Source organism: Diadema antillarum, unplaced genomic scaffold (assembly GCF_040938485.1).
Source record: "Diadema antillarum isolate AM-2024a unplaced genomic scaffold, OU_Dant_1.0 scf00000085, whole genome shotgun sequence".
NCBI lineage: Eukaryota > Metazoa > Echinodermata > Echinoidea > Diadematoida > Diadematidae > Diadema > Diadema antillarum.
Genome location: NW_027270974.1, coordinates 1259447 through 1284235, shown reverse-complemented (window position 1 = coordinate 1284235; position 24789 = coordinate 1259447). Strand labels below are relative to the sequence as shown.

The window sequence follows — 24789 nt, the reverse complement described above, 5'->3', positions numbered from 1 at the left end:
CCTTTGTTGTGCTTCCTTCATTAACTGTTTTGTGAAAACCCAACAACGATGATGATTGAAAATTTGTGTTCACAGCACAGCACTGTAGTTCTCAACATCTGTATTGGAATATGAGCCTAAACTTTGTATTGTATATAGTTTGTATGTTTGGCTAAAGAAGCCTGTTTTATGTACATGTATGTGTCTGCGGGAGAAAACTTTAAAAAATGTGATGTCTCTTTACAATGCATCAACCCTTGCCAAAAGATTGCCAAACCTTATGCTTTTTATGAAATCAATATGAAATTTTGAGATGGAAATATTTGTGAGGTATGTTTATGAGCAGTGTATGTGTCGTGCTGCAAAAAAACAACAACAACAACAACAAAAAGTCCTTGCCCCAAGGTGACCTCTGAAGTGAATCCACTTCTTTGCCTCACAGGACTGGAAAAAGAAGCAGACCTTCCTCCACCGAAGATGAAGAAGAAGGTTCCCGTCCAGCCCTTGAAGACGGAGAAACCCATCCCAACAATAACCATCAGGAGAGATGGGTAAGGGACGTCTTTTCTTTGTCGGCTGAATTATTAAGAATTTTGCAATGTGATGGTTTTACAGATGCCCTCTATTTGTTCTTGTTTTTGTGTTTTTGTTACCTCTATATCATATTCTTGACTGTGTTTAAGCTCTCATTAATTATGTAATGAACAACTATGGTGTCATTCTTGGCAGGTTACAAGGATATACTAGTATTATGTTTTGAGGGAAATTGAGAAATTAATGCTCAGGTAGCCTCTGACTGGTCACTGTTATGGATGTTACAATTAGTGGGAGGAAGTTAAAAGGAGTTGGAAGTTAAAAGTGGTTGACATCTCTGCACTTTGTTTTCCACTCCTCTTCTGCAGGAAGGAGAAATTATCTACTTTCTTTGGCTGTTTATATGCATGAGGTTCACTTTCTTGAGACTTACTCTTTTAGTTGTTATCATTCATCCTGAATGAACAATTATGAGAAGTATGGGATAGATTACTTACACCTTGAATTCAAACTGAATGTGACGTCATTAGAACAGGTTATGTTGGTATTGGTACAGTGTGTAGACAAATATATCTAATTTTTACTCTGCTTTTAGCAATACTCTTTTTCTTTTTTTAAATAGTGTTAACAGTACAGGTGGATAAGTTGCTGAAATGCATGTGTCTGTATTTTCTACTAAACAAGTAAACGAGATTAAGATTGTATGTGTTAAAGGGATAGTACAGTATTGGTGGAGATGAGAATTGGGCTTTAAACTTTTTGCGAGATACCAAGAAAACACTTATGATATAGTACAGAGCATACCATTTTAAGAGGAATTCAAAGTTTATTTGATGAAAATCGGGTTTGGAATGACTGAAACATCCAAAAACAAAGTAAAACAAAGCGATCGTAATAAAGTGTGGGTCCCACACTTTATCAGAATCGCTCTTTTTTGGATATCTCAGCCATTTCAAAACCAATTTTCATCAAATAAACATTGAATTCCTCATAGAATTACATGCTCTGTCATATTTCATAAGAGGTTTCTCATTTCACCAGAAAATGTTATAAACCTGAAATTAGGTCTCAACCAAAACTATACGATCCCTTTAATATTACTTCCCCCCTGTACTGTGTTTCTGGCCATCAGGCCCCTGTTTAGTAAATCCCTGTCTCCTACTGAGAAGAAGCCTCGAACCACCGATGACCAGGCCAAGCCTGGAGTGACGGCAGCACACCCCAAGATCAAGATCATTCCTCCGAGACCGAAACGTGAGTGTGCACCTCATTATGTCACCTTGCATCACAAAATCAACAAAAAAAGTTGCCAGACATGGATTTGTAGTTGAGGGTAGATTCTGAAAGAGCAGACTTCTAAGCTTCAAAATGATGTGTAACTCAATTTAAATGGACTCTCCTAACCTATCTAAATACTAGAGAGAAAGCTCACACTCTGGATGAGTGTGAAATGAGAAACGAGGCCCCCGAAGTATGGGGTCTATTCAAGTGTTTAATCTTGCCAAGCCGTGCTAGCTGTGCAGTGAATGGGACAAAAGGCAGGATGTACACCGCCAAAGCAACAACAATGAAGAGATTATCAGATTTTGTTGAAATTGAGCATGCTCCATTAGCACATTTGGTCCATGACTAGTACATGTACAAAGTTTCAAAGCAGTAGCATCATCCTTTCAAATGTTATTAGAGTTGAAAGTGAAGTGTATAAAGGATTTTTAAGAATTGAAAAGGGGCCTTCGTAAGACATACTGAATCACACTATCTGAAAAAAAAAAGTGTTCCAGAAAAACTGCTAGATACACAATTATCCATTTGTCTTATGGTCCCAAACTTTAGAATAATGTAGAAGAAGAATTGCTCTTCCAGAAAATATGAATAACTCAAGATTGACCAGATTGACCCGTTTCATCTTTTTGAGTCCTCACATAAAATCAAGTCGCGCGACTTTTTGTTGGTTTTGTGATGCACGGTCACATCCGTGTTCCACAGTGGTCTTCCATACTTGAGTGTGCTTGGCTGCAGGAGCAGCAGGCATAGTAATTGTGATTTTTCTGGTGGGAAGTAAAGTGCTCATAACGTGAAAAACAGCAATGAAAAGAAAAATGTTGAAAATATTTGAAAGATAGCACCCAAAATTTTATTTCAAGACCGTCTTGTCTGTGTTTGGAGAATCAATGCGAACTCTTGCACAAGACTTTGGTTTTAGGAAGGTGGCAGAGGAACCTATATTGTATCATCCCAGCCGGTCTTTCTCTGGAGGGTCATGCTTTCCTTCTTGTAAATAAACTGTTGTAGTCACTATATATATTTCAAGGTTGTTGATTTTTTATTTTTACAAATCTTGCAGGTCAGGTGATTTTTATGAATCATAGATCATCATAAAATGCTGTCTCTGATCTTGATGTGATGCGATGCGCATGCATAACATGTACTGTTAGGCAGCATACAGTACATGAACTAGGTGTGTGATAATACTGTACTCTCTGGTAGGGAATTTGAACACTTGCAGAGTTGTCAGAAGTCCCAATTTGCTAAAAATTTGACTTGCTAAATATGTGGCATGTGCAGTAGTAGCGTAAGGTTTTATGTTTTTTGTGCTGGTGTCTGAGAGGATAGTGAAGTTGAGGAGAATTGCCATGCAGGCCCGTAGCCAGGGGGGGTGCGTCGGGTGCGTACGCACCCCCCCCCCCCCCCCCCCCCCAAATTCTGAAAGGTCCACTTTTTCATAATAACGGTTTTTAGCAATTCTCAAGATAACAATCCAAATAAATATAAAGACACATTATATGCTACGTAAATGTGGAAGAGTACGTTTAACAATGTTAAAAATAATTGTACGAAACCCTTTTGTTGTATGAACCATCGGATCGTCCCCATGCACACAAACACAAATGTTATGTATCAATTTGTGCGAGCTATTACATATTGAAAACTTTCGGTCATCTGCGAAGCCGCGCTTCCGCGCGAACGCTACAACACGTAAAACGGGTCAAAAATCGACGCATTTTTCCACAAAATCTACCATAACTTTTAAGCTGTTTAAGAAGCAAACTTGGGGCGCCCGGATTCTGAAAGTGGACACTTTAGGGATTATTTATGTGTATATATCTTTATTGTAACATTTGTAGCAGTGACGCAAATTAGATCAGAAAAGTACCTTCTGAGTAGAATTGTCTATGGCGAACAGTCCAAATTTGACGAATTTGAGCATATTTTGCCGTCTTGCAATTCTTCCAGACGGGATATATCGAGAACGGAAGATCGCACAAACTTGGGGCGCACGGTTTCAGAAAGTAGAGGTTCTGCCCATTTTTGTGACATAAGAATCTTGTCCATTGGTTGAGCAGTCCTGACGCAAATTTGCAGTAAAGCTAGACTACCCATTCACAATTGCTGTCATAGGGAACGTGTACAATCCATACAGAACTATCACGTGACGAGACTACCAACGAAAATTTGAGCCGTTGTCCTTCACTGTCTGCCGTTGTCAGCAGTGTGAATTCCTGTGATTTCAAGCTTTTGTTTCTCGCCAAATATCATTTTCAACGCAATATCCAGATACAGTTGTATGTGAGACATTATCTAGATACGTAGCAGCCTTATTGACAACATAACTGTTAAGTTTGGGAGCAAAAACGACCAAATACATTCCACATTCCATCTCATTTTTCGATGATGGCTGTAGTCGGACTGGTGCATTTCCTTCGGAGGTGGTAATAATGTAAGTAGTTGCAACGGTCACCTTGCCACCTGCTGTCTGCAATCGGGCGCTTATATACACGTGTTGTACACAGGTAATCAACTGAAATAATGTTGTAAAGGAATGATATGCTACTATGATTTAATAAATAAGAAATAACCATTCCAGTATGTATCTTAGTGTGCACAGTAAGACAGATCAAATCAAATAGGAAAACATCTGAGCACTAAGCCTGAGGTCTGAATTTGCACTCAACTTCTTCCAATGGCTAACGGATGTTCAATTTTTGAATTTCACTGACCTCCAAATTTCACAAAGAAAACCTTCTTAGCATGATGGTTAATATGACATTTGACTGATATTGGAGATGTTTGCGAATCGGATCTACTACCTTTAATATTATTAAATTTAAAATGATTATTTGAAAGTTCGGAAATGCTGGAAATATCCTACCACAAGGAGGCAAAATATAAATGGTTCACATTTACAATTCATTTTGTTTTAAAAATTTTCTTATTTATTTTCGTTTTTGACAAACTCGCATACCAACGGCTGGTATACTGTATAGTAAAGTGAATGTTTCATCTTCCAAACAGCATACAATGGGATGGAAAACTCCAACTGAAAGGTGGACACCGTGACCATACTCGCTAAAGAAAACGCGTAATAGGGGTCGTTTTTTCTCACGGATTAGATGGAAAGTGTGATGTACGAGCGTATATAATCAAAGGGTATCAAAAAGGCCGAAATTTGGGAAAATGGTATATTGTTCAATCATGATGAAGTACTTCTTTAGGGTGCAGGAAACATTTAAGGAATACTTGTTTTTAAGGCCCGAAAAAATCATATGATCATTACTCGTTTAGGGGCCATTTTGAAAGTCCATGTATGAGCATGGTGTCCACCTTTTAATTGTCGCTACCCCTCCCGGGACAGTATCAAAGGACCGTTTTGTTAATACGAAACGCAATCCCCCCTTCCTTTAAAAATCCTGGCTTCAGGCCTGCTAACGCGGGTATACAATAGAAAAAATAACAGTTAAAACAACACCAGGAAAATCACTATTCTCAATTTTGCGGCGCGCTATGCGCGCAGAGTCTCGAACACAATTAAACTTTGCAACTTCCTGGCAAAATGAGTTTTTACTATTTCCTAGATGAAATACCGTAACGCGATTGCATGCAACAGACAAAAATACAAATTTCCTCGAGACTTTAAAACGTCATTAAAACAGTCAAAATTCACAATTTGCGGCGCGCTTCGCGCGCAAATTCTTATACAACTTTTGTAGTTCGGTCGTCCAAAGAATATATATATATATATATATATATATATATATATATATATATATATATATATATAATTGTGTGTGTGTGTGTGTGTGTGTGTGTGTGTATGTGTCATCATTGGTATTGGTACCGAAGGTCCGTTTTTTTAGTGACCGCACCCCCCTTGAAAAATCCTGGCTACGGGCCTGCCATGTGTTGATTATCATAACGTGATGTAAACGATATGTACATTGGAATGTGATCGGAGCTTTTGTGTATTACTTTTGTGTATTACTTTTGTGTATTACTACAATTGTATCCCCCCCCCCATATTTTCTGTACTGCTTGTTTTTGGATGACATTTTTAAATTCATTCAACTCATTACAGACAGATCTTTCAAATGTAGGCATCTTAAATTTTCTTCCGGCAGTGCAAGAGAGTTCAGGTTTCTTGGATGCCCTCAATGCACCGAGCTTAGCCTTGAAGAAGAAGATTCCGAAGAAGGTAGTCCGAACCAACTCAACAGGCAGCAACAAAGCCAAGAGCCCCACCCCGCCAGAGGTAGGGCCTATGCCAGTAAATCAGAGAACACGTATAACTTTGCTCCATGCCTTGGGCTTACGAAAGTAAGATTCGGGCAAGAATGTTGAAAGCCAAGCATCAGTTACTAGGCTTATAAGGTCTCCATGTGTGTTTTTAAATGAATGCCATGTTTCACTTTCATATTTTTTTCTGTGTGTGCATTGCTCAAATTTTGGCATGAGGAGATATCTTTTCCAAGTATGGATGAAATTTCTTTGATTAGCAGCATTTTAATAGCGGAAACAGATTTTAATGCATGACACTCTTTTTGGTGTTTCATTCTGATTATCATGGCATTAAGCAGGGTTTCTGTTGTGTGTTTTTCTTGACATTCTTATGATTTCTTTGCTCTTTCTTATTTTTTTTTTTTTTTACTAGTGTCATATTTCATGAGACGTTCTTACATTATCTTCACAAAAAAGATGAAAACCTGACACCCCACCACAACCAAAACTATACCATCCCTTCAATGTAGTTGTAACAATGTTCTGTCGTATGTGCAAAATGTGCTTGATATGTAGAATTATTCTGCTTTTTATAAAGTCTGTACTTTGGAAAAAGAAAAGAAAAGAAAAGAAAAAGAAGTGACAGCCACTTCAAAATGTCATGAATGTGCTTCATGAAATGCTGTTCATTCACAAACGAAGCGGACTCTAAAAAAATCATAGCATCCATGCGATATAATTATCTTGCACCCATACCCATCATGGTAATGTAGAATGTGTTGGCATGTAATAATGGTCTATGTCTTTTGTTGATTGCTTTCAGGAAGTAAAGGTGGAGCCTCCAAAATGTGAGTATTTATATTGTCTTTTTGATACCAACAAAAAGAAAAGCATACAATTTCATGACAGCTGAATGATTTGAGTTCTGTGCACCAGCTGATTCTGACTAATATCCATTTAGCACAGAACTACAATATCATATATTTCTTTCTGGAAGTTCCTTGTGTGTTAAATACAGCAGAGTCATAAACCCTATCTGATTGGAATGAATCGAAGCTCATGTAAACGATGTCATCTCATTTCATGACACAGACAAGTTCCTGTAAATTTGAATAATCGAGTAGATATCCATAATTCAAATCTCTTTTTGTTAATCCTCCATCACCTCGGCACGGCAGTCTCCTTCTACTCGTCGAACCAGCCAGAGGAGGAGAAGAAGGAGGAGGAGGCGGAGAAGCAGGATGCGGGGAAGGAGGAGGGGAGGGAGGAAGGTGACATGGGGGAAGACTGGAACGAGGAGAGAGTCGTCTCGGTGGGAAAGAGCAACCTCAAGTTTGGTCCGTCCAAGAGCAAGAAGAAAGTCTGCTGGAAGGAGGAGACAGACCTTGTGGACGTCTACTACTTTGTGCTGGACGAGACCGAGAGGGGTGAGTGTTCCCCCCTCCCCCCACCCCCTTGGGTGTCTGAATGTGCCCCCAAAGAAGGCAGAAAATTCATAAGATCTCATTTTATCAGTCAATCATTGCAAAACTTGTATAATTGTGTCATTACATTTCTCCATGAAAGTTTGATATAGGTGCATCTTTTCAATTGTATGTGACACTTCATTTCATTTCAACCGGGGGGATGGGGGTTCTTGGAGGCCCTCAAAGCGTAAGGTGTATGGCCCTCCTTGGTTATGATTAGAGAGGAGTTTATTATTAGAAATACTAGCATTACATTCCCCTTGGTCTCTGTGTCTGGTTGTCTGTGTAGTTGGCTGTCTGTCTAATGTGTTTGTGTTCTTATATTCAAAAGGCGAACTTTCATTTCAGCCTAGAGATATACGTCATTGCTGCATCTATACGTGTAAGGCTTTCACAAGATAAATTTAGGCACAGTTTGACAGTGACGATTTTGAAAAACAAATATAACAACAAGGTGTGTAGTTCCATGTGCGCAAGATGATCATTATGCTCCTTCAACTTCGTGCATGACTTCTGATTGGCCTTTCTTGTAATGCGTTCCCTCCCTGTGGCTGCAGTGAACGTGAACCGTGTGAAGGACTTCCAGGACGCCATGCAGAACGAGAAGCTGATGGAGAAACAGGCGGTGCTCAACGCCATGAAGCAGGGCAAGGACGCAGAGGACGAGAAGACCAATGGAAACAGCACGCTAGAGTTCTTCCAGGTAGGCACCAGTGAGGGCAGCGTGGTGTCCTGTCTGTCAGGGCACAAAAGCCATCATTCCACAGAGAGCTGGGCCCTGTTTCATAAAGTTGTTCGTAAAGTTACGAACGACTTATGAGCGACTGGTGATCAGTTCTTGTGGTGAATTATTGAAATTCTAGTAAGTATAGCACATTGCAACTGATCACAAGTCGCTCGTAAGTTGTTCGTAACTTTACGAACAGCTTTATGAAACACCCTCCTGGTCCTCTTCTACAGAACTGCTCATGCTGTAACTGCTTACTGTGAAACCAGAAATTTTCGCGTGCATGAAACTTCGCGAATTTTGTGAGGAGCCAGGATTCACGCAAGTGAAGTGCTAGTGAAAGTTTTCGTGTACACAATTAAGTGAATGCTAGTGGCAACAGTTCGCGAAAATTTCATGCCGCAAATGTTTTTGATTTTACATTGTGTTCAATGCACTATGTATGACATGATATTTGTTGGCATTCAGTTGATTCCTCCTCCCCCCCCCCAAAAAAAAAAAGAAAACATGAACACAAGATAAAATAACAAATCCACTCCATTGCAACCACCTCATATGAAGGTCGTTTTGTTTTAATAGGGTGTAGAGGAGATTACTTAATCCACATTCATTAGTTATTAAAGAATATTGGTGTCCAGCCAGCAAACAAACTACCTTAACCCGTTGAGGACGAGTCCCGAGTATACTCGGGCACTTGTCTATTGGAAATGCGTGTTGTAGCAAAATCAGTCCGTCCTCAATGGGTTAAGGGTCAAAGGTGATAATGGACTTGAATCCCTGGGTACATCTCATGATCAAGATAGTGTACTACATCAGAAAAGTAAAGCTCCCAAGAATAGGGATGGCCAATATACTTGTGATCACATCCTACCAAATTATTATTTGAAGGGTATTTTTTCTTTTTTTTTCAATTCAGCCCATTCTTTATAAAATTTTGAAATCTTCAAAAACTTACTTCAGGACCTCCATCTTCTTGTAGGCAGTGGAATCATTGTTATTATGAAATTGAAAAATGTAATATTTATCAGAAATGTTCTGTTTTATTGGTGGTCCATGACGCATTAAAGCCAGATTGATAACACCTTCTTTAAGGATTGATTTTTGTCAAGAAAATGCGGCCTGTGGTGATCAAGGTCATGTCGGCACATGTCTGCTCTACTCCTTTCTCCCTACGACAGTGGCGTAGACCTTACCCCATCGACCTTTCGGGAGTTGTAGTGAAGTTTGGCACCAACAGCACGGAGCGGGAGGTGCAGGCCAAACGGGAGCAGACTGTCCTTCAAGAGATCTTCTTCGACATGGCCAACCTGCCGCTGACCCCCAAGGAGCCCGACCCGGAACCCAAGCGGGCGGAGCAGTTCAAGATCATCCCCCTGGAGGATGTGAGTGGAAGAGCAATTCAAACAATCAAACAATTCAAACAATCCAAACAATTCAGATAGTGGTGGATCGTGTCTCGGTCTTATTTCGTAATAAATATATGTATGCCGTATATTGTGCCATATCCACTCTGTAAAATTCTCAAGAAGGGAGTGGCATATTTTGTTGGTACGGATACTAGTGAATGCTTTCTTGAGCATGAATTATTGGAGCACTGTGGCAATGATACAGTATGATGGAGAAGATTTTGGACTGGCCATAAGTCCTGAGTCTGCAAGATGTATCCATTGTGGGGAAAGACGTTTGTACTACGCAATGCTGGGGTAATGATGATATTGGCAGTGTTTTCTGGGAGAACATTGCCTACAAGGAAGGGGTTACCATGGTTACATGAGTCATCTTTGTCATCATCCTCATTCTCCTCATCATCATCGGAGTTCTTACTATGATTGTATTGATTAGTATTATGCTGTGTTGAAAACAACCTGACCCTTTTGAGCATGACTCATATCAAAAAGGTGTGATTCTGTCGGGATATTATAAGTCAAATTTACATAATCGTTTTATCATTCTAAAGTTCAATGTATTGGTGAGTCAAAAAGTGACGCAAGTATAGCATATTGTTTAAGTGCATCAGTATTTGGCTCAAAATTTTGCTTATGTTGTGCATGTCATCAGCTCTCAGTAATTTTAGCTTTGAGAGGCCAAAGGTGTTCCATTGAGCGACTGAAAATTTGAGACCCTTCTGAAATTTGAAATAATATTGTGTCATATCACACTTGCAGGAAGCTAGTATGGAAGCCAATATGGAAGCCAATATGGAGACTGGTGGACCTGAGCACATGTACCCTCCCGATCAGACCCAATTCCAGGGCTACAGCGGTTTCAACCTGCCCGGGCCAGGAGGCCCAGGTCCTGGACCTGGACCTGGACCGGGGCCTGGACCAGGACCGGGGCCTGGACCAGGACCGGGGCCCAGAGGAATGAGGCCCCAGGGGCCGCCACCTGTTCCCCACATGGGTGGTCCCCCAGGTGTGGGGCCCATGCACCGGCCTCCTCACCCTCAGCAGCACGGCCCCCCGCAGGGCAACACCCCTCCCTCACCCAACACTACCATCAAGAATGTGCAGAATCTGCTGGCATCGTTGTCGGTTAGTTTGCTGTACCTTCCATTTCGTATGGCAGTGCTTTAATACCATTCAAGTTAAATGCTTTGTTGATGATTTCATGATCTTGGTAAAATTGTCATACCCAGGGTGGTCCACAACTTGAAATTTTAGCATGTTGCCAGCTCAGAATCTGAGAATATTGCAGAAATTGAATATGCGCGGAGCGCACACAATGAGTACGTAGTACGCAATGTTTTGCTGCTTATCTCTCTTTGTGCTGCTTACATTCAATGTTCTCTCTCATGTTTTGCACACAAATATCTAAAGTACCTGGTAGTTTGATGTTTCTTATGTTATGCACATGTTTTGCACATTATTGAATACTTTTACTTTGAGCTTGTTGCAAATTCTTGAGGATGTTGCATAGCATGTTGCTGGCTTTTTAGGATGTTGCACAAGAATTTTAGCATGTTGCAGCGACATGCTAAAACCCCTTGTGGACCACCCTGCATACCCTTCTTGCAATGAAAATTTGGTCTGGTGTCCAGTCGTAGTAGGGAAATGAAACTCAGTTCCTCACACTTCCTTCTCCCTTCTGTGGGTAAACAAGGAGCTAAATCAAAAGAAAGTGAATTGTCAAGTGCAAGATTGCACTCTCCTGCTGAAAATTGGTCTGTGTGAGAGCAATTCCTGCAGACTGATAGTAAATGAGATCAGTCAGTCTTCAAAGAATTACAGTAATCAGGGCACTCTTTGCAATGAGAACAGACATTTTCCTTTCATTTATATATGACAATGTAAATTATGCAATGTCCCCCGTCCCCCCCCCCCCAAGAAAATAGTGTCAGAAAATGTCATGTTGCCCTTCTGCATTGCTGAAAATATTACAAATGCAAAACATTGATATCCATTTATTTCCCTGTGAAAGTTCCACTTAAGTCATTGCATATTTTGTTTTATTCCCAATATTTTTGAAGGAGGGTGAAGCGAACAAGCCTGGCAGCGATTTGCTGAACAAGGAGAATCTTGACAAACTGAAAGAGATGTTGGAGCCATTCAAAAATCAAATGCCTGGTGAGTTTTACGGATAGTGGCTTCAGTTTAGAGGCAAATCCAAACCCAATTTTTTTTTCTTTTCTCACATTGGGTTTGCTTCTAATTTTCACTCACCGTAAGATTAGTGTGTCACTAACTTTGCTTCAAAGACATGTTCATTTGTCCAAAGGCCAATCCCTACAGTTCCCAGTAGTTCACTCCATGATATCTTTTTGTAGTTACTTATCAAATGAATGTCTGAAATAAGGTTTAACTTGTCATTTTGTAAAATATTGAATATACTGTAAAGCTGTGCAAAAATATCTTGCTACTTCTTGTAGTATGTTGTCATAGGTTCATGGCCTCTGTGTGCTCCAAATATTGTTATTTCGATGCATAAGGTAAGAAATAAAACATCGGACAAAATGAATAGTGTATAAGCTGTTATTTTTGCGTACATATATTTTCGTGAATTAGGAGAAACAAGGTTTAATCCCAACATTATTAATTATTTCTAGGAATTTAAATGTAGAGGTTGATCCTGTTAATAAAATTTCTTCTCATAATAGGAAACTATTTTAAGATTGATTACAGTTAATGTTCATAACATTAAGGGTTATACAAGTCAATTGGCAACATGATTTCAATGCTTGTTCATGGTACTAAGTGCAAGCGTTGTCCATTGTTTTGAAATCAACATTGAGTTACTCTGTGAAGATTTTGGTCACTATCCCCTGTGTGTGTCAGGGACTTTGGACGAAGTGTACAATGCTATGGGATTTCTGGGCCAACCAGTACTCAAAGCATACAAGCGGTTGAATGGTCCGTGCTTGGGATCATGTAGCATCTAGTGAAGTTTTTGGTGACTCCTTTCTCATGATGTAGTAGGATGCCCGTTGAACTTCATCACTTTTTCCACTCCAGACAACCAGCACAGGGACAACAGTGGAATGGGACCTTACCCACCGGGACCAGGTAACTTTGGCCCGGGGGACTTTGGCCCTGGCGATTTTGGTCCTGGCTTCAGACCAGGTGGACCCCACCACGAGCCGAGAGGACCGTTCCCCATGGGACCCAATGGCCCAATGGTTAGGGGGCCTGGTCCTGGTCCGGGTCCTGGCCCCGGTCCCGGTCCTGGTCTGGGCCCAAGGCCACGTTTTGATGGTGAGTACTTGCGATTAATGCCTATTATCAACATCCACACAGCAATAATGGAGGAAACTTTTGGGGTCAGTGAGTGGGTATCATAACTTGCAATGTGCATTGAACAAAATCATACTGTTTCTCCCGTGGCAGACTTGGAAATAACATACGCTTACATTGTGTTAAATATATAATGTATGAAGAGCTAGAAAGGCATTTCTTCAGTGAAATTTGTGTGTATATCGAACTGCATTCCAATTCTTCACCAACAGCCATTATATAACAAAATTACAAAAGTAGTGCAAAAAAAAAGTGAAAGTATAGTTCCTTGAATTGTGAATCAAGTTACCACTTTGCCAACGTCTAAACTTATCAATCACTCTCAAATGTAGGACCAAGCTTCAATGGCCCATTCGGACCAGGGTTTGGACCGCGCCCGAACTTCTCCGGCCCGGGCAGAGGCGGAATGGGTCCACCAGGAAGGGGCGGAGGATTCCCAGACCGAGGGATGGGCCCGAGGGGGCCGTGGAGAGGTGGCCGTGGAGGAAGAGGTAAGATGATGAACCCAGCTTCTTAGAGCCATGCCCCTTTATCCATCAAAAGGATGTAGCCATAACTTTCTTGCAGGGTGTAGCCAGTTTTCTTACAGACATTGATATGTAGGATTTTGCTTTCTCTCTTTTGAAACCTGTTACCACTTCAAGTGCAAGTCTGTTTCACGTTTAAGGTAGCTTTAATGCAACACTGCACACTGGCACTGATCCGACGGTCCCAGACTAGTAAAAATCACTGTCGGACCAGTAAAAATCACTGACTGACCAGTAACTTTTGCAGGAATGGACCAGTAAAAACTGGAATAACTGGGCACATACTCGTGCGACATACAGGTCAGACCAGTAAAAAAAAAAATGGATTAGTGTGCAGCCCTGTTAAATTAATGTTTTTGTTGTTTTTTCGCAAATGCAGAGTATAATCACACATAATCACAATATGGCTTGGTGTAAAAGTGTATGTCAGGGAGGAGTGTGTGATGTACAATAACCATATTTAATCAAAAAGTAATTACTTGTTTTTGTCAAAAATAAGTTTATTGTCAAGTGATGGAAGGAATTTGGCAACAGAACAACGCTTGTTAATGAAACCAATTAGTGACAGCTAAGTTTGATGTATTTCATTTTGTCTACCTTACAGGTCGAGGAAGGCAAGTTTGCATTCACTTCAAGTCGGAGAGGGGCTGCCTGAGGGGTAACAAATGCCACTTCCTCCATCCAGGTGTCAATGGACCCCCACTGTCATGACAGCAGTGCCCAGCCTTGCTGTCCTCCCTACCCCCCATCCGTCCACACCTTGGAGCGTAGCGTGAACAATGCGATCCCCAATCCCTGCGGCTTTTGTAAGGGCTAGATGGACTGTGTTACATCATCAGTGACTAAGAAGCAACTGTTAAGTTGATCAATGTGCCATGCCAGCTGAGAAAACTAAATCAGACTAAAAATGGGGACTGCGTAAACAAAAAATCGCTGAACTTCAGCAAATCGTTGATTTTACGTGAAAAAAAAATGCCACCGATGTTGATCTCAAGTGAACCTGTGGGATCAACAATTCTGTGTTATGACTCTCCTACCAGGAACTGGCTGCCGGGATGAATAATACAGAGAAAAGAAAACTGCCTCGTTGATACATGGCAGTTGGATGTGCAAGCAAATGAACTTGATGGTGACATGCCGTGGAGATTTAGATGCAACTGCGCAAAGTTGTCTGACATGGTGCTTTGTTTCTTTGATTTCGTGCTTGTCATTTATCTCAAAGGCATAGCGGCCGTCATTTTCCAAACATCCACGGAGACTTTGAAGAGAGATCAATTAGTAGCGGTCGGAAATTGATGAGTCATTTTGTAGGCACATCGCGGAATTTCTCGACGGGCACAACTATTGACGGATAGGACCATTAGATGAAAAGTCGACTTGTTGTTCACAAAGAAGGCAACAGCAAAAGAAAGGAAGTTCCATGAACCATTGATGTGAACTTCCATTTGCAGAAGCAGTTTATCAGTTGTTGTTTTTTTCAGAATATTTGGCCCTTTTTGCTAAATGTAGCAGATTATACCAAATGCTGACCTTGATATGATGACAACAACAGCAACAACAACGAAACATGGCGACGTGGAGGTTTGGCAAATGATGGCTGATACCTTAAAAGGGAATTTTTCGTTCTGTCTGCATTGAATTTAGTATAACTTTGCGATATTAGGCTTGTTCTGCATGTTGGTTGGTATCATGGAGACAAGAAAAAAACTGTTTTCTTGTTCCTTTTTTTTTGTGTGTCTTGATGGCGATGAGAAGCGAATCAAATCCAGGCAAGTGTGACTTCTGCTGTCTTCAGCAGATCAGGAACTATTCGTCGTGGCACGATTTCCCTGCATCTTGCTTGTAACCGATTTAGTGTCATAGGGAAAGTGGTGCCAAACTGAGAATCATGTGTAACCCATTGGCAGTTTCTGTCCAAAGAAATTATTGTCCAGCACGGGGTGGGAGAGTGTTGCGCAACATGTTATTTTTCAGAGCATCCATGCACATGCTCTCACAGAAAAAAATAATGATGATAATCTCAATTGCTGAGTGAGTAGACGTGTGATTGGCGTTCAGCAATTAATGACTTGATTACTTGATAACATTGTTTTAAATCTTTCTTGCCATGTACATCCATATGCCATCCATTTTCATACTGTGTGTACATCGATGAGTGGCCAAGGTTAACTTCTGGTTTTCTCTGTGTTTTTTCTCTTTTTCCAACATCATTACGTCTGTTTTGTTGCTGTTTAAGTTCTTCATAATTTCTTGTGAGATTCCTTTTACTTTCATTTGTATTTTGTACTTGCTCCAACTTAACCTCTCTTTTTTGTAGGGAGTGGGGGGAGGGAGGGTTAATTGGAATCCTCTTGCATTTGATCATTACATCAATACTTGAGCACTTAACGAAGGTTTACTTCTAACCTGCGTGGCATATAACAGTCTTGCCACTGCCAATAATTCCTCTTGATTTATGCACAAAGAGAGAAAACAGGAATATCTAGTCGCTATAATGTCTTTAGCAAGACTCACAAGCACAAGTGCCATTTGATGTGAGAACCAAGTACTGGAAGGTGAATGCAAACTCTTGAAGTTCTCATTATTGGCTGGTCTTTCTTTCTGAAGACTGCTCCGGAATAAATTTTCACAATTTATTGTCAGTCGTAATTTACGCTTTGAAATTAAACTAGCAAAAACTAGGAATTCATTGATTTGGACTTTCAAATATTCTATTTGACAATGAATTACAAATGTTTGATTTTCCAATATCCAAAACGTGATTGTCAAATGAATTGTCATCTCCTATATGATGGGGATACACGATGAACATTTCCTAATATCTGACAGAACTTTGCTATCCTCGGGAGTTATGTGAATGTAACATCCAAAGCAAGTAGAACACAATGTGGTTGATCCCTCAGTATAAGGTACCTCATCTTCCCTTTTTTTCCTTCTTTCAAGATATCAGCAAGGCATTTTAAAGATTCACAACATACAGAGGAAGATGTGTGGCTAGTTTTTGGTTTGTTCGCTTGCTTTTTATTCTCCCTCAGAAGTGTACCAAGAAAAAAAAAAGATGATTTTGAATGTACAAACCACCGCTTCTTGCTGCTTTGGAAGTGACCGTGGTAGCACTCGAATTCAATACTGCCCGCTGGAATTGAGGTACACAAGACATCTGGTAGGAGAATGTGTAATGATTTTAAACTTGTCATGCTCTTGTCCCACATGCTTAAATGTGTTATGCATTTGCATAATATTTGCATAGATGTACTTTGCCCCCTGTGCATACAGATTCCCAAGTACCCAGGTAAGTCCACATGAAACAATGTGGCCAGAATTTAAATTGTAAAGATAGTGATAGTGAAAGCCCAAAGTATTCGATATGGAGAAAATCAAAACTTGTAACTGTATTTGGTGGTATGATGCGTAACTGTCCACCTTCCTGATATATCCTGGTCACAGTGATTCTGCAAATGTTATACAAAACATGTCACATGGCCATAAATTTACCCCCTTTCAATCTTAAGAAATGCCATATATACTTAATTTCTTGTATTGATAAGGAAATGCCTGGGGGGGGGGGGGGGGAAGGGGGGACAAAAAAGAAATGTTAATGCACAGGGCTCTAAAAAAAGGCTTTGATCACTCAATCATAGTTCATACATGCGCTACTAATACTATCAATCACAGCCCAAGACTGCCGGCATATGACACTACGTGGGAATGCCACAAATTTCCATGTGTGATCTCGACACCGTGTTTGTGTGGCATAAGGACAGATTATTTGTGAAATGTCTTGGGGAAAATGTAAATTCTATTTCATGTCATTTTTTTTTTATTGTTGTACTGAGGCAGATGTGAGAGGATTATATTTTTGTACCATCATATCATGATGTGAGTTGTCTCTTTATTCGGCGTTTATGGAGTGTACGCGCTAAAGAGTAAGTGTCTGATATCCCAACTAGTAGCTGATATATGAAGTCATTTAATCAATTAACAAAGGGAAAAAGGATGATATTATATGCTCCACAGATCATAGGATATATATCTATAAAAATGGAAACTAGTAGGTCCTACATAACTTCCCATGATAAAGAAATGAAATTAAACAGAAAACACTTGTACATATGCATACACACAGATCCACACACAGATCCACACACAGATCCACACACATGCAGCCAGTGACTGCACATGGGTAAATGCTAATAACGTGCATATTTAAACGAAATGAACGAGTATTAGTGTATATATTTATTAGTTTTCCATCAGACAAAAACAAACAAAGTGGGGAGGGGTAAGCAAGATAAAAAACGTCCATATACTTCATAGTGCTCAAAAACGATGTGTAATGAGTTGAGAGAAGTTAGGGATTAATACACAGAGCATTAAAATCACTTAAAAGCTTAGAACATGCACATGGATACAACTCGACACTTTTTACCCCACCCCTTCATATCTTCATTTTTTTTTTTAAATAATAGTTGTACATAGAGAAATAAAAGCAGTGAACACAAGCTTTGAAATCGTCAAAAGCTTCAAAATTCACCCATTGAACATATTTCAAGAACATACAGGAGGGTGCATTATTCCCGGTGTGTATGAGTTAATATATATATATATTTATTTTTTGGACAACGGAGGACGGAAGAAAAGAAAATGGACATACCCAATTACCGAAAAATATATAATGATTTATATATTTGAATAAAACAAGGTAGAGAAAGGAACACCTGGAATGGATGAGGATTTAAGGGATTTCATTCATTAAGAAGAGATAAATCAATGATTTAAAAGGAAAGAAATGCTCATTGGCAGTATGAGACGCCACGATATTATTTTGTTCCCGTCGCATTGTTCATGCATACGTCCGTGTAGCATTTGCCGAGGACGGAATCGCTAAGCCCAAAAGCCGGGAAGATTATATAACGGGGCTACAGTAATAAGTTTAGTTCCATCTGCTACCACTAGGCATGCCGGTGGGTTCTATTTACCCACATAAGTCATTGTAGATTACCGGTACTCTTTTTGGACGGCGATGAAGTTGGTTGAAGATATAAATGCCAAATGTATTTTATAAGTATTTTTGTAGATTATCGACGAGAATTTCAGACGCGTCGTGTCCTATGATTCCTCCTAAAGGAGCGACAAAAATAACGTCATTAACATTATTTTCCAGCTGTTCATAATGTGATTCCTGTATTTGCGTGCTTCTGAGCTAAGTACTGTGTCGATAGTAAAATAGTGGGTATGGGATCTACACGCACACGTCTAGCTCCCAATTCCATTACCTCGCAGATAACACCACGCAGATAAAATCACCCAACAATAAGCCAGTTCGTAGTTCCATTTTACGCATGACCAGCAAAAATGCATTTTTGGCAACAGACATGTTTGGTTTTTAAAGTCATTGAGAGAAACATCAGTCATGTAATGATTATCCATGTATCCTTCCGGTGCTTGCCAGCACATCCAGCCGACAGCGGGAAATTGTTCACTTAAGTTATAGCCTGTTTTTGGCAGTGACAATAAAGAGAAAAAAAGTTTGTTTATGTATTCAATGCAAGCCAATGAAATGGCTCCTTTCCCAAAAGTCAATTGCTGGCCGTTCTGGTCACCTGACTGTTGTACGCAAGTTCATTCTTTGTTTGAACATCGTCACAAACTCGCATAAATGTTTTGTCGGGCAATTTCATGCATCATGTGGCTTTGAAAAACGAATGACGTGCCACAAGCATGTAATTGAGAGGGAGAGAGAGAAAGAAAGAAGCGTTGATGATGGGCAATGCGCATACAAGGTCATTACGAACGGGCTTATTCAACCCAACCGGAGTATTACAATACAGTTATTACGTAAGATGTCTTGTTAAGTAGGAATGTCTGCTTTGCTTGCTCGCTAGTGTGGCCATGTTCATTGTGATACTGTGCACTATGGACAAAAATCGTCTGTTCTATCCAGGAACCTGTAGACTCGTGATTTGTGTACGTCAATGCATTCATTGGAACTCGGTATTCAATTGTATGAACGTCGAGTAAAAGACTTGCAAGCGAAGTTTATGCCCTCAACGGCAGGGAACGCACATTCAGCTTCGCGTGTTAAAAACAGTTGCGTTGAGGCAGCACTAGCAGAACAATGTGTACGTTACAAATTGTATATTCATTCGCAAATGCGAGATGCTTAAAAGCATTTGCTTCAAAATTCGTACTTCAATGTTTATGAGATGTATGTATACATGTAATGTCTGTTGCGTTTGTACGTAGATCATTTTTTTATATTAGCGAAGATGGAATACATGTCATATAATTTTCTATGTCAGTTTTGTAAAGTAATTGTTTAAAAAAGAATGGAGGTATCGCTTATTGTGAAAATGACTGCAGAGATCTTGATGCAAACAAATAAATACTAGTATTGTTTGTTATATCGCTGTATTGCTATGAGAGGTGTTTTCATTGTGCATTCTATACTTCAGTCTGTGAAACGAGGTGACTTGCTTCTTTCTTTCTCTGTTCGTATACACTATACATTGTCTTACTTTTACATAAAACAAACATACATACATACATACATACAGACACACACTCACACACACACACACACACACACACACACACACACACACACACACACACACACACACACACACACACACACACACACACACACACACACACACACACAATGTTTGTATAGATCTTGATGAAGGCCTACATGTCCGAAAGCATGAGTATACAAAATAAAGGAAATAGGAAGAAGCTACGTCTCCCATGGAATACTACACTTACGCCATTAATGTCTCCACCACCTGGAAGTGTAAACGTTGGCACATTTCTTACATATATATATGTATATATGATATACATACATATATATATATCTATATATATATTTATATATATATACCACTGGATCCAGTTTTAGGGAAAGATTGCTACGAAATGTGACTTTCAGAGATATTTTCTATATATCACACTATTACTTTTTCAAAAAACAAACTAATCATTTTTCACGAAAATAGACACTAAAACAAGTATCTGTGCTTTATTGTGTTACATTGCTCATTCTCATGCAAATTTGTGTATGTGTTTTGCATGTGTGTGTGTGTGTGTGTTTGATAAATATATATACATCTTGTATTCGTGCATTTTTGTTTTCACCTTTGCAGCGAAAGGGAGGCATTTTTCTGTGCACACTATCTTAAGCGCTCTTCCTAATGCACATTTTTTCCCCCTCGTCATGTTCTTGGCATATACAAATTATATATCATTGAAATATAAAGTTTGCGATGCTTTTTCAAAATTCTGGTAACAGACGCCTATATTTCATATTTCAGCATTGTAATTAGTCTATTAGTGAAGACCAAATGTGTTTCATATATCTTGTAATGTATATGAAATTTGCGATAACCTCTCTACGCTAAATAGCAGACTGAGTAGTATATACAGTATATAACATAACACAAATCAAATTCATGCTGTCATTACCAAGTTTCTTTAGTATTGACAGCATAGACTTGATTCTGTTTTATTTTTGATGTTATTGCACCAACACGAGGACAAATTTTATACATACACACACACACACACACACACACACATATATATATATGTATGTATACATATATATATATATATATATATATATATATATATATATATATATATTGGATCCACGAAGAATATTAATGAAGAAATAAACTGGTAATGCATTTTTGCCAACAAACTCATTCTTTATTGGCAAAAATGCATTACCAGTTTATTTCTTCATATATATATATATATATATATATATATATATATAATTATACGTAAATATGTATATTACTTTCTAGTACATCTTCAACAACGTGGGAGTATCTTTGCATTCTTTCTTGCGTGTTTGGTGGCTCTAAAAAGAGCCGTTTGTTCCCAAGAAACTGACAAGAGTCAATTTACTTGGAGGTGGTGTACTTGGTGACGGCCTTGGTGCCCTCAGACACGGCGTGCTTGGCCAGCTCTCCGGGGAGGAGGAGGCGGACGGCGGTCTGGACCTCACGGCTGCTGATGGTCGACTTCTTGTTGTAGTGGGCCAGGCGGGAAGCCTCACCAGCGATGCGCTCGAAGACATCGTTGACAAAGCTGTTCATGATGGACATGGCCTTGGAGGAGATGCCAGTGTCGGGGTGGACCTGCTTCAGCACCTTGTAGATGTAGATGCCGTAGCTCTCCTTTCGCCTCCTGCGCCTCTTTCCGGCAGAGGCAGCGCGTGCCTTGGCCTTACCGGCCTTCTTGGCTCCCTTTCCGCTAGTCTTGGCAGGCATGTTGATAGATTCTAGTCGTAGTGAGTAGATCAACTGAAATTACCAATGCAGCTACGGCTGTATTTATACCAAACGGGCTGCTCCGGTGCTTCTATTGACAGGCCTAGCAGGAGGTGCAACGGACTATGAATTTGGCGCCCTATGCAAATGAAGGATCACCTTGCAGAAATAATGGATCGATATGCAAATAATGGCGTCCGAACGAGAGCGAAACCTTTCACTGTCGACGAGAAGTATTGTTGGGTTAAACCTCTCCGACTTTTACTTTAGCTCATCCTGCCCTGTACAGACAGAAATATAAACTTGCCATTTAACCAGTTTTTGACGTAAAATCGTCCTTTAAACAAACAAATCAGCTTTCTTACCTGGTGTTAGGCAGACAGCAAAACAGAGAGAGGGTAGAACAACCTGTCAGAGTTATTGTAGAACTCTCCTTCCCGATAACTGATGCTACTGAAGACTATTATATTCCTACGTTTGAAATTTCGTATTGGGTACGACATTTCCTGTACGCAATGTTTAAATTGCCTACTAACGCGATTATTGTACATGCATACATAACTTGTTTGACTGATGTTTTCGTAGAATGCTAGGTCACATGATAATCTAATTGTAAGATGATGGTTGCTTTGGAGTAATTTAAAAGGAATATATCAACGTGTCTTCATGGATTGTTGAGTTGAATTTCGAAGTGAAGTCTTATGAACATTCACGGGCAACTCCCTATATAATATACACTTATATATAAACAACAACCTGATTTCCAAAAAGCAAACGACTGTATAGAACGGAAACATGTCGATCAACCTCGGTTCCAAGTGAATCTGTATAGATGAAAATTCTTGGTTTCAAAAAGCATTAGATATTACAAATATTTGGCATTAGATATTACAAATATTTGGTTAAATCAATGCGTTTCATGATACTTCCGTGGTTTCATGTTTTGATATTCCTCTTCTTAATAATCTTTGCGCATTGTACCAATGTGACTTCCAATGTTCTGCGAGACACTTTATACATCATGCAGTGTGTGAGATATTCAAACTTTTGAATACTGCCAATACTCCACTTTATACGCCATCCTCTCTCTCAATAAGTTGAAAGTGAATGCTGGCCTCCGTATATTACGGAATATGATGAAAGTCAAGAAAGAATGTACAGTACAGTTCCTAACCATAATATCCAGGTTGACTGTCAGACTGTATAAAGAGAACAGAAAACCAGATGCTCAGAAGGGTAATAGTTCTATCAAAATCGGACATTATGAAAAAGTTGTGGAATTTTAAAGTCTTGCATTTTTTTCGCTCAATAGGTAGTAACGACGTATGAAAGTACGAAGACTTCATGCTATGTCACCTCACAATACAATTCCACCAACTCTCTCATTGGTTTAAACAAAAAAATGTTATAAAAAATATTTAGTTGGTAACTTGGCAACTATAACCCACTTCCCCCTGTATATCATCGTTGTGAGCTTATTACAAGATCACAATAAATTAATACAAATCAAGATGTAAGTGAAATCAAACCGACCCCCCGACCCCCCCCCCAAAAAAAAAAAAAAAATGAAGCTTGTCAGGTAATGACTTCATCACCTCCTTCCTTTGAAATATTGTGACCAATGTTTCCTTGAGAATATTAATGGACAAAGCAAAATTCCATGTACTTCTCATGTCAGTTCTGATTTTTTTATGAAACCTCCATAACTTTGTTCGTTTGATTTACATATTGATTATAATCAAATGCAAAAACCAATATATCTATTTTCATCAACTTGAGATAATTGAGACTAAGTCTGCAGAAAGCAAAGAAAATAATGAAAATGTGTTGATTTCTACAATATCTTCAAAAAGATTCTTGTTATGTAAAGAGTGATGTATCATTGAAACTGTAACTATTTCTTTGTTTGATAACCTTGCTGGAAAAACGTTGAACATTTATCTGTTAACATATATGAGTTCTTCCTTGAAGAGAGGTGACGACGATTCAATGCATAAGAGACAGGCTTTAAAAGTTTATTTCCAAGCGTATTGCCTGGTGTTAGGACCCTGATTTTTTTTTTTCGCTCTTGATATGGTTCAAGTATATGAAAACTGCGTATAATAAACGTGAATCATCTTAATCATGATTCCATTATTCTCACAAACTCTTGCTTGAAAAAGCATCCTGATCATCGCGTTTGCAGATGCCTAAATGCTTCGGGAAAAGGCAATTATCAATTCCAATAACGGACTCTCAATATGTTACCATCACGAACGATGTAGTTTCTATGCGAAAAAGGGAAGTCTTCTCATATGCTAATATCTATTTTCGGTCTGTTTGTGAAGACGGGTGTCAGTTCAGGCGTACCAGTGACCGAGTTATCCTTCGCGGCATTATGCAAATTAGCTGTCTGTTGAATGGGCGACCCGTCATGGTCAAGGAACCTATTGATTGATAGGCGAAGGCAGCCGATCGCCAGGGATGGGTATAAATACCGAGGCGCGCTGTTCAAATGGCTTTAAGTTTGTTTCTCTCAACGACGTAACAACAACCAAACTCAGCAATCATGTCTGGACGTGGAAAGGGCGCTAAGTCTAAGAGCAAGGCCAAGAGCCGTTCATCCCGCGCGGGACTTCAGTTCCCCGTCGGCCGTGTGCACCGCTTCTTGAAGAAGGGCAACTACGGAAGCCGTGTTGGCGCTGGTGCCCCCGTGTACCTCGCCGCCGTGCTCGAGTACCTGACCGCCGAGATCCTCGAGCTCGCTGGCAACGCCGCCCGCGACAACAAGAAGAGCAGAATCATCCCCCGCCATGTGCAGCTCGCTGTCCGCAACGACGAGGAGCTGAACAGGCTTCTTGGTGGAGTCACCATCGCCCAGGGCGGTGTCCTCCCCAACATCCAGGCTGTCCTCCTCCCCAAGAAGAAGTAAATCGTCCCTCTCTCGGGAACACTACTTCACAAACGGCTCTTTTCAGAGCCACCACACATCCAAGAAAGAAATCTGAATCGTTTACCTCACCGCTGCTACCTTTCATTTCGTATAAACCTGACATATACAACGACCAGATATTC

At 39.8% G+C, this 24789-nt stretch overlaps 3 protein-coding genes across 3 annotated transcripts; 2 read left to right on the top strand and 1 right to left on the bottom strand.

The window, feature by feature from the left end:
- Positions 1-397: 397 nt before the first annotated feature.
- LOC139717902 (uncharacterized) lies at positions 398-14164 on the top strand (the record flags this gene model as incomplete). The annotated part of the gene is made up of 12 exons (XM_071629389.1): positions 398-530; positions 1646-1767; positions 5910-6040; positions 6830-6854; positions 7185-7433; positions 8030-8175; positions 9378-9581; positions 10452-10730; positions 11666-11762; positions 12648-12887; positions 13259-13417; positions 14058-14164. Coding segments are annotated over 12 exons (1892 nt in total), but the record flags the coding sequence as incomplete, so codon positions are not given.
- A 7202-nt stretch (positions 14165-21366) lies between these two features.
- LOC139717914 (late histone H2B.2.1-like) lies at positions 21367-21735 on the bottom strand. The gene has a single exon (XM_071629401.1). It carries the CDS (start codon positions 21733-21735, stop codon positions 21367-21369), a length of 369 nt encoding a protein of 122 aa, XP_071485502.1.
- A 2548-nt stretch (positions 21736-24283) lies between these two features.
- Positions 24284-24646, top strand: LOC139717913 (late histone H2A.2.2-like). The gene has a single exon (XM_071629400.1). It carries the CDS (start codon positions 24284-24286, stop codon positions 24644-24646), a length of 363 nt encoding a protein of 120 aa, XP_071485501.1.
- The last annotated feature ends 143 nt before the right edge of the window (positions 24647-24789 follow it).

Excerpts from the sequence above, each read along its gene's own strand:
- LOC139717914 (XM_071629401.1), bottom strand. The coding sequence starts at position 21,735 with ATGCCTGCCAAGACTAGCGGAAAGGGAGCCAAGAAGGCCGGTAAGGCC.
- LOC139717913 (XM_071629400.1), top strand. The coding sequence starts at position 24,284 with ATGTCTGGACGTGGAAAGGGCGCTAAGTCTAAGAGCAAGGCCAAGAGC.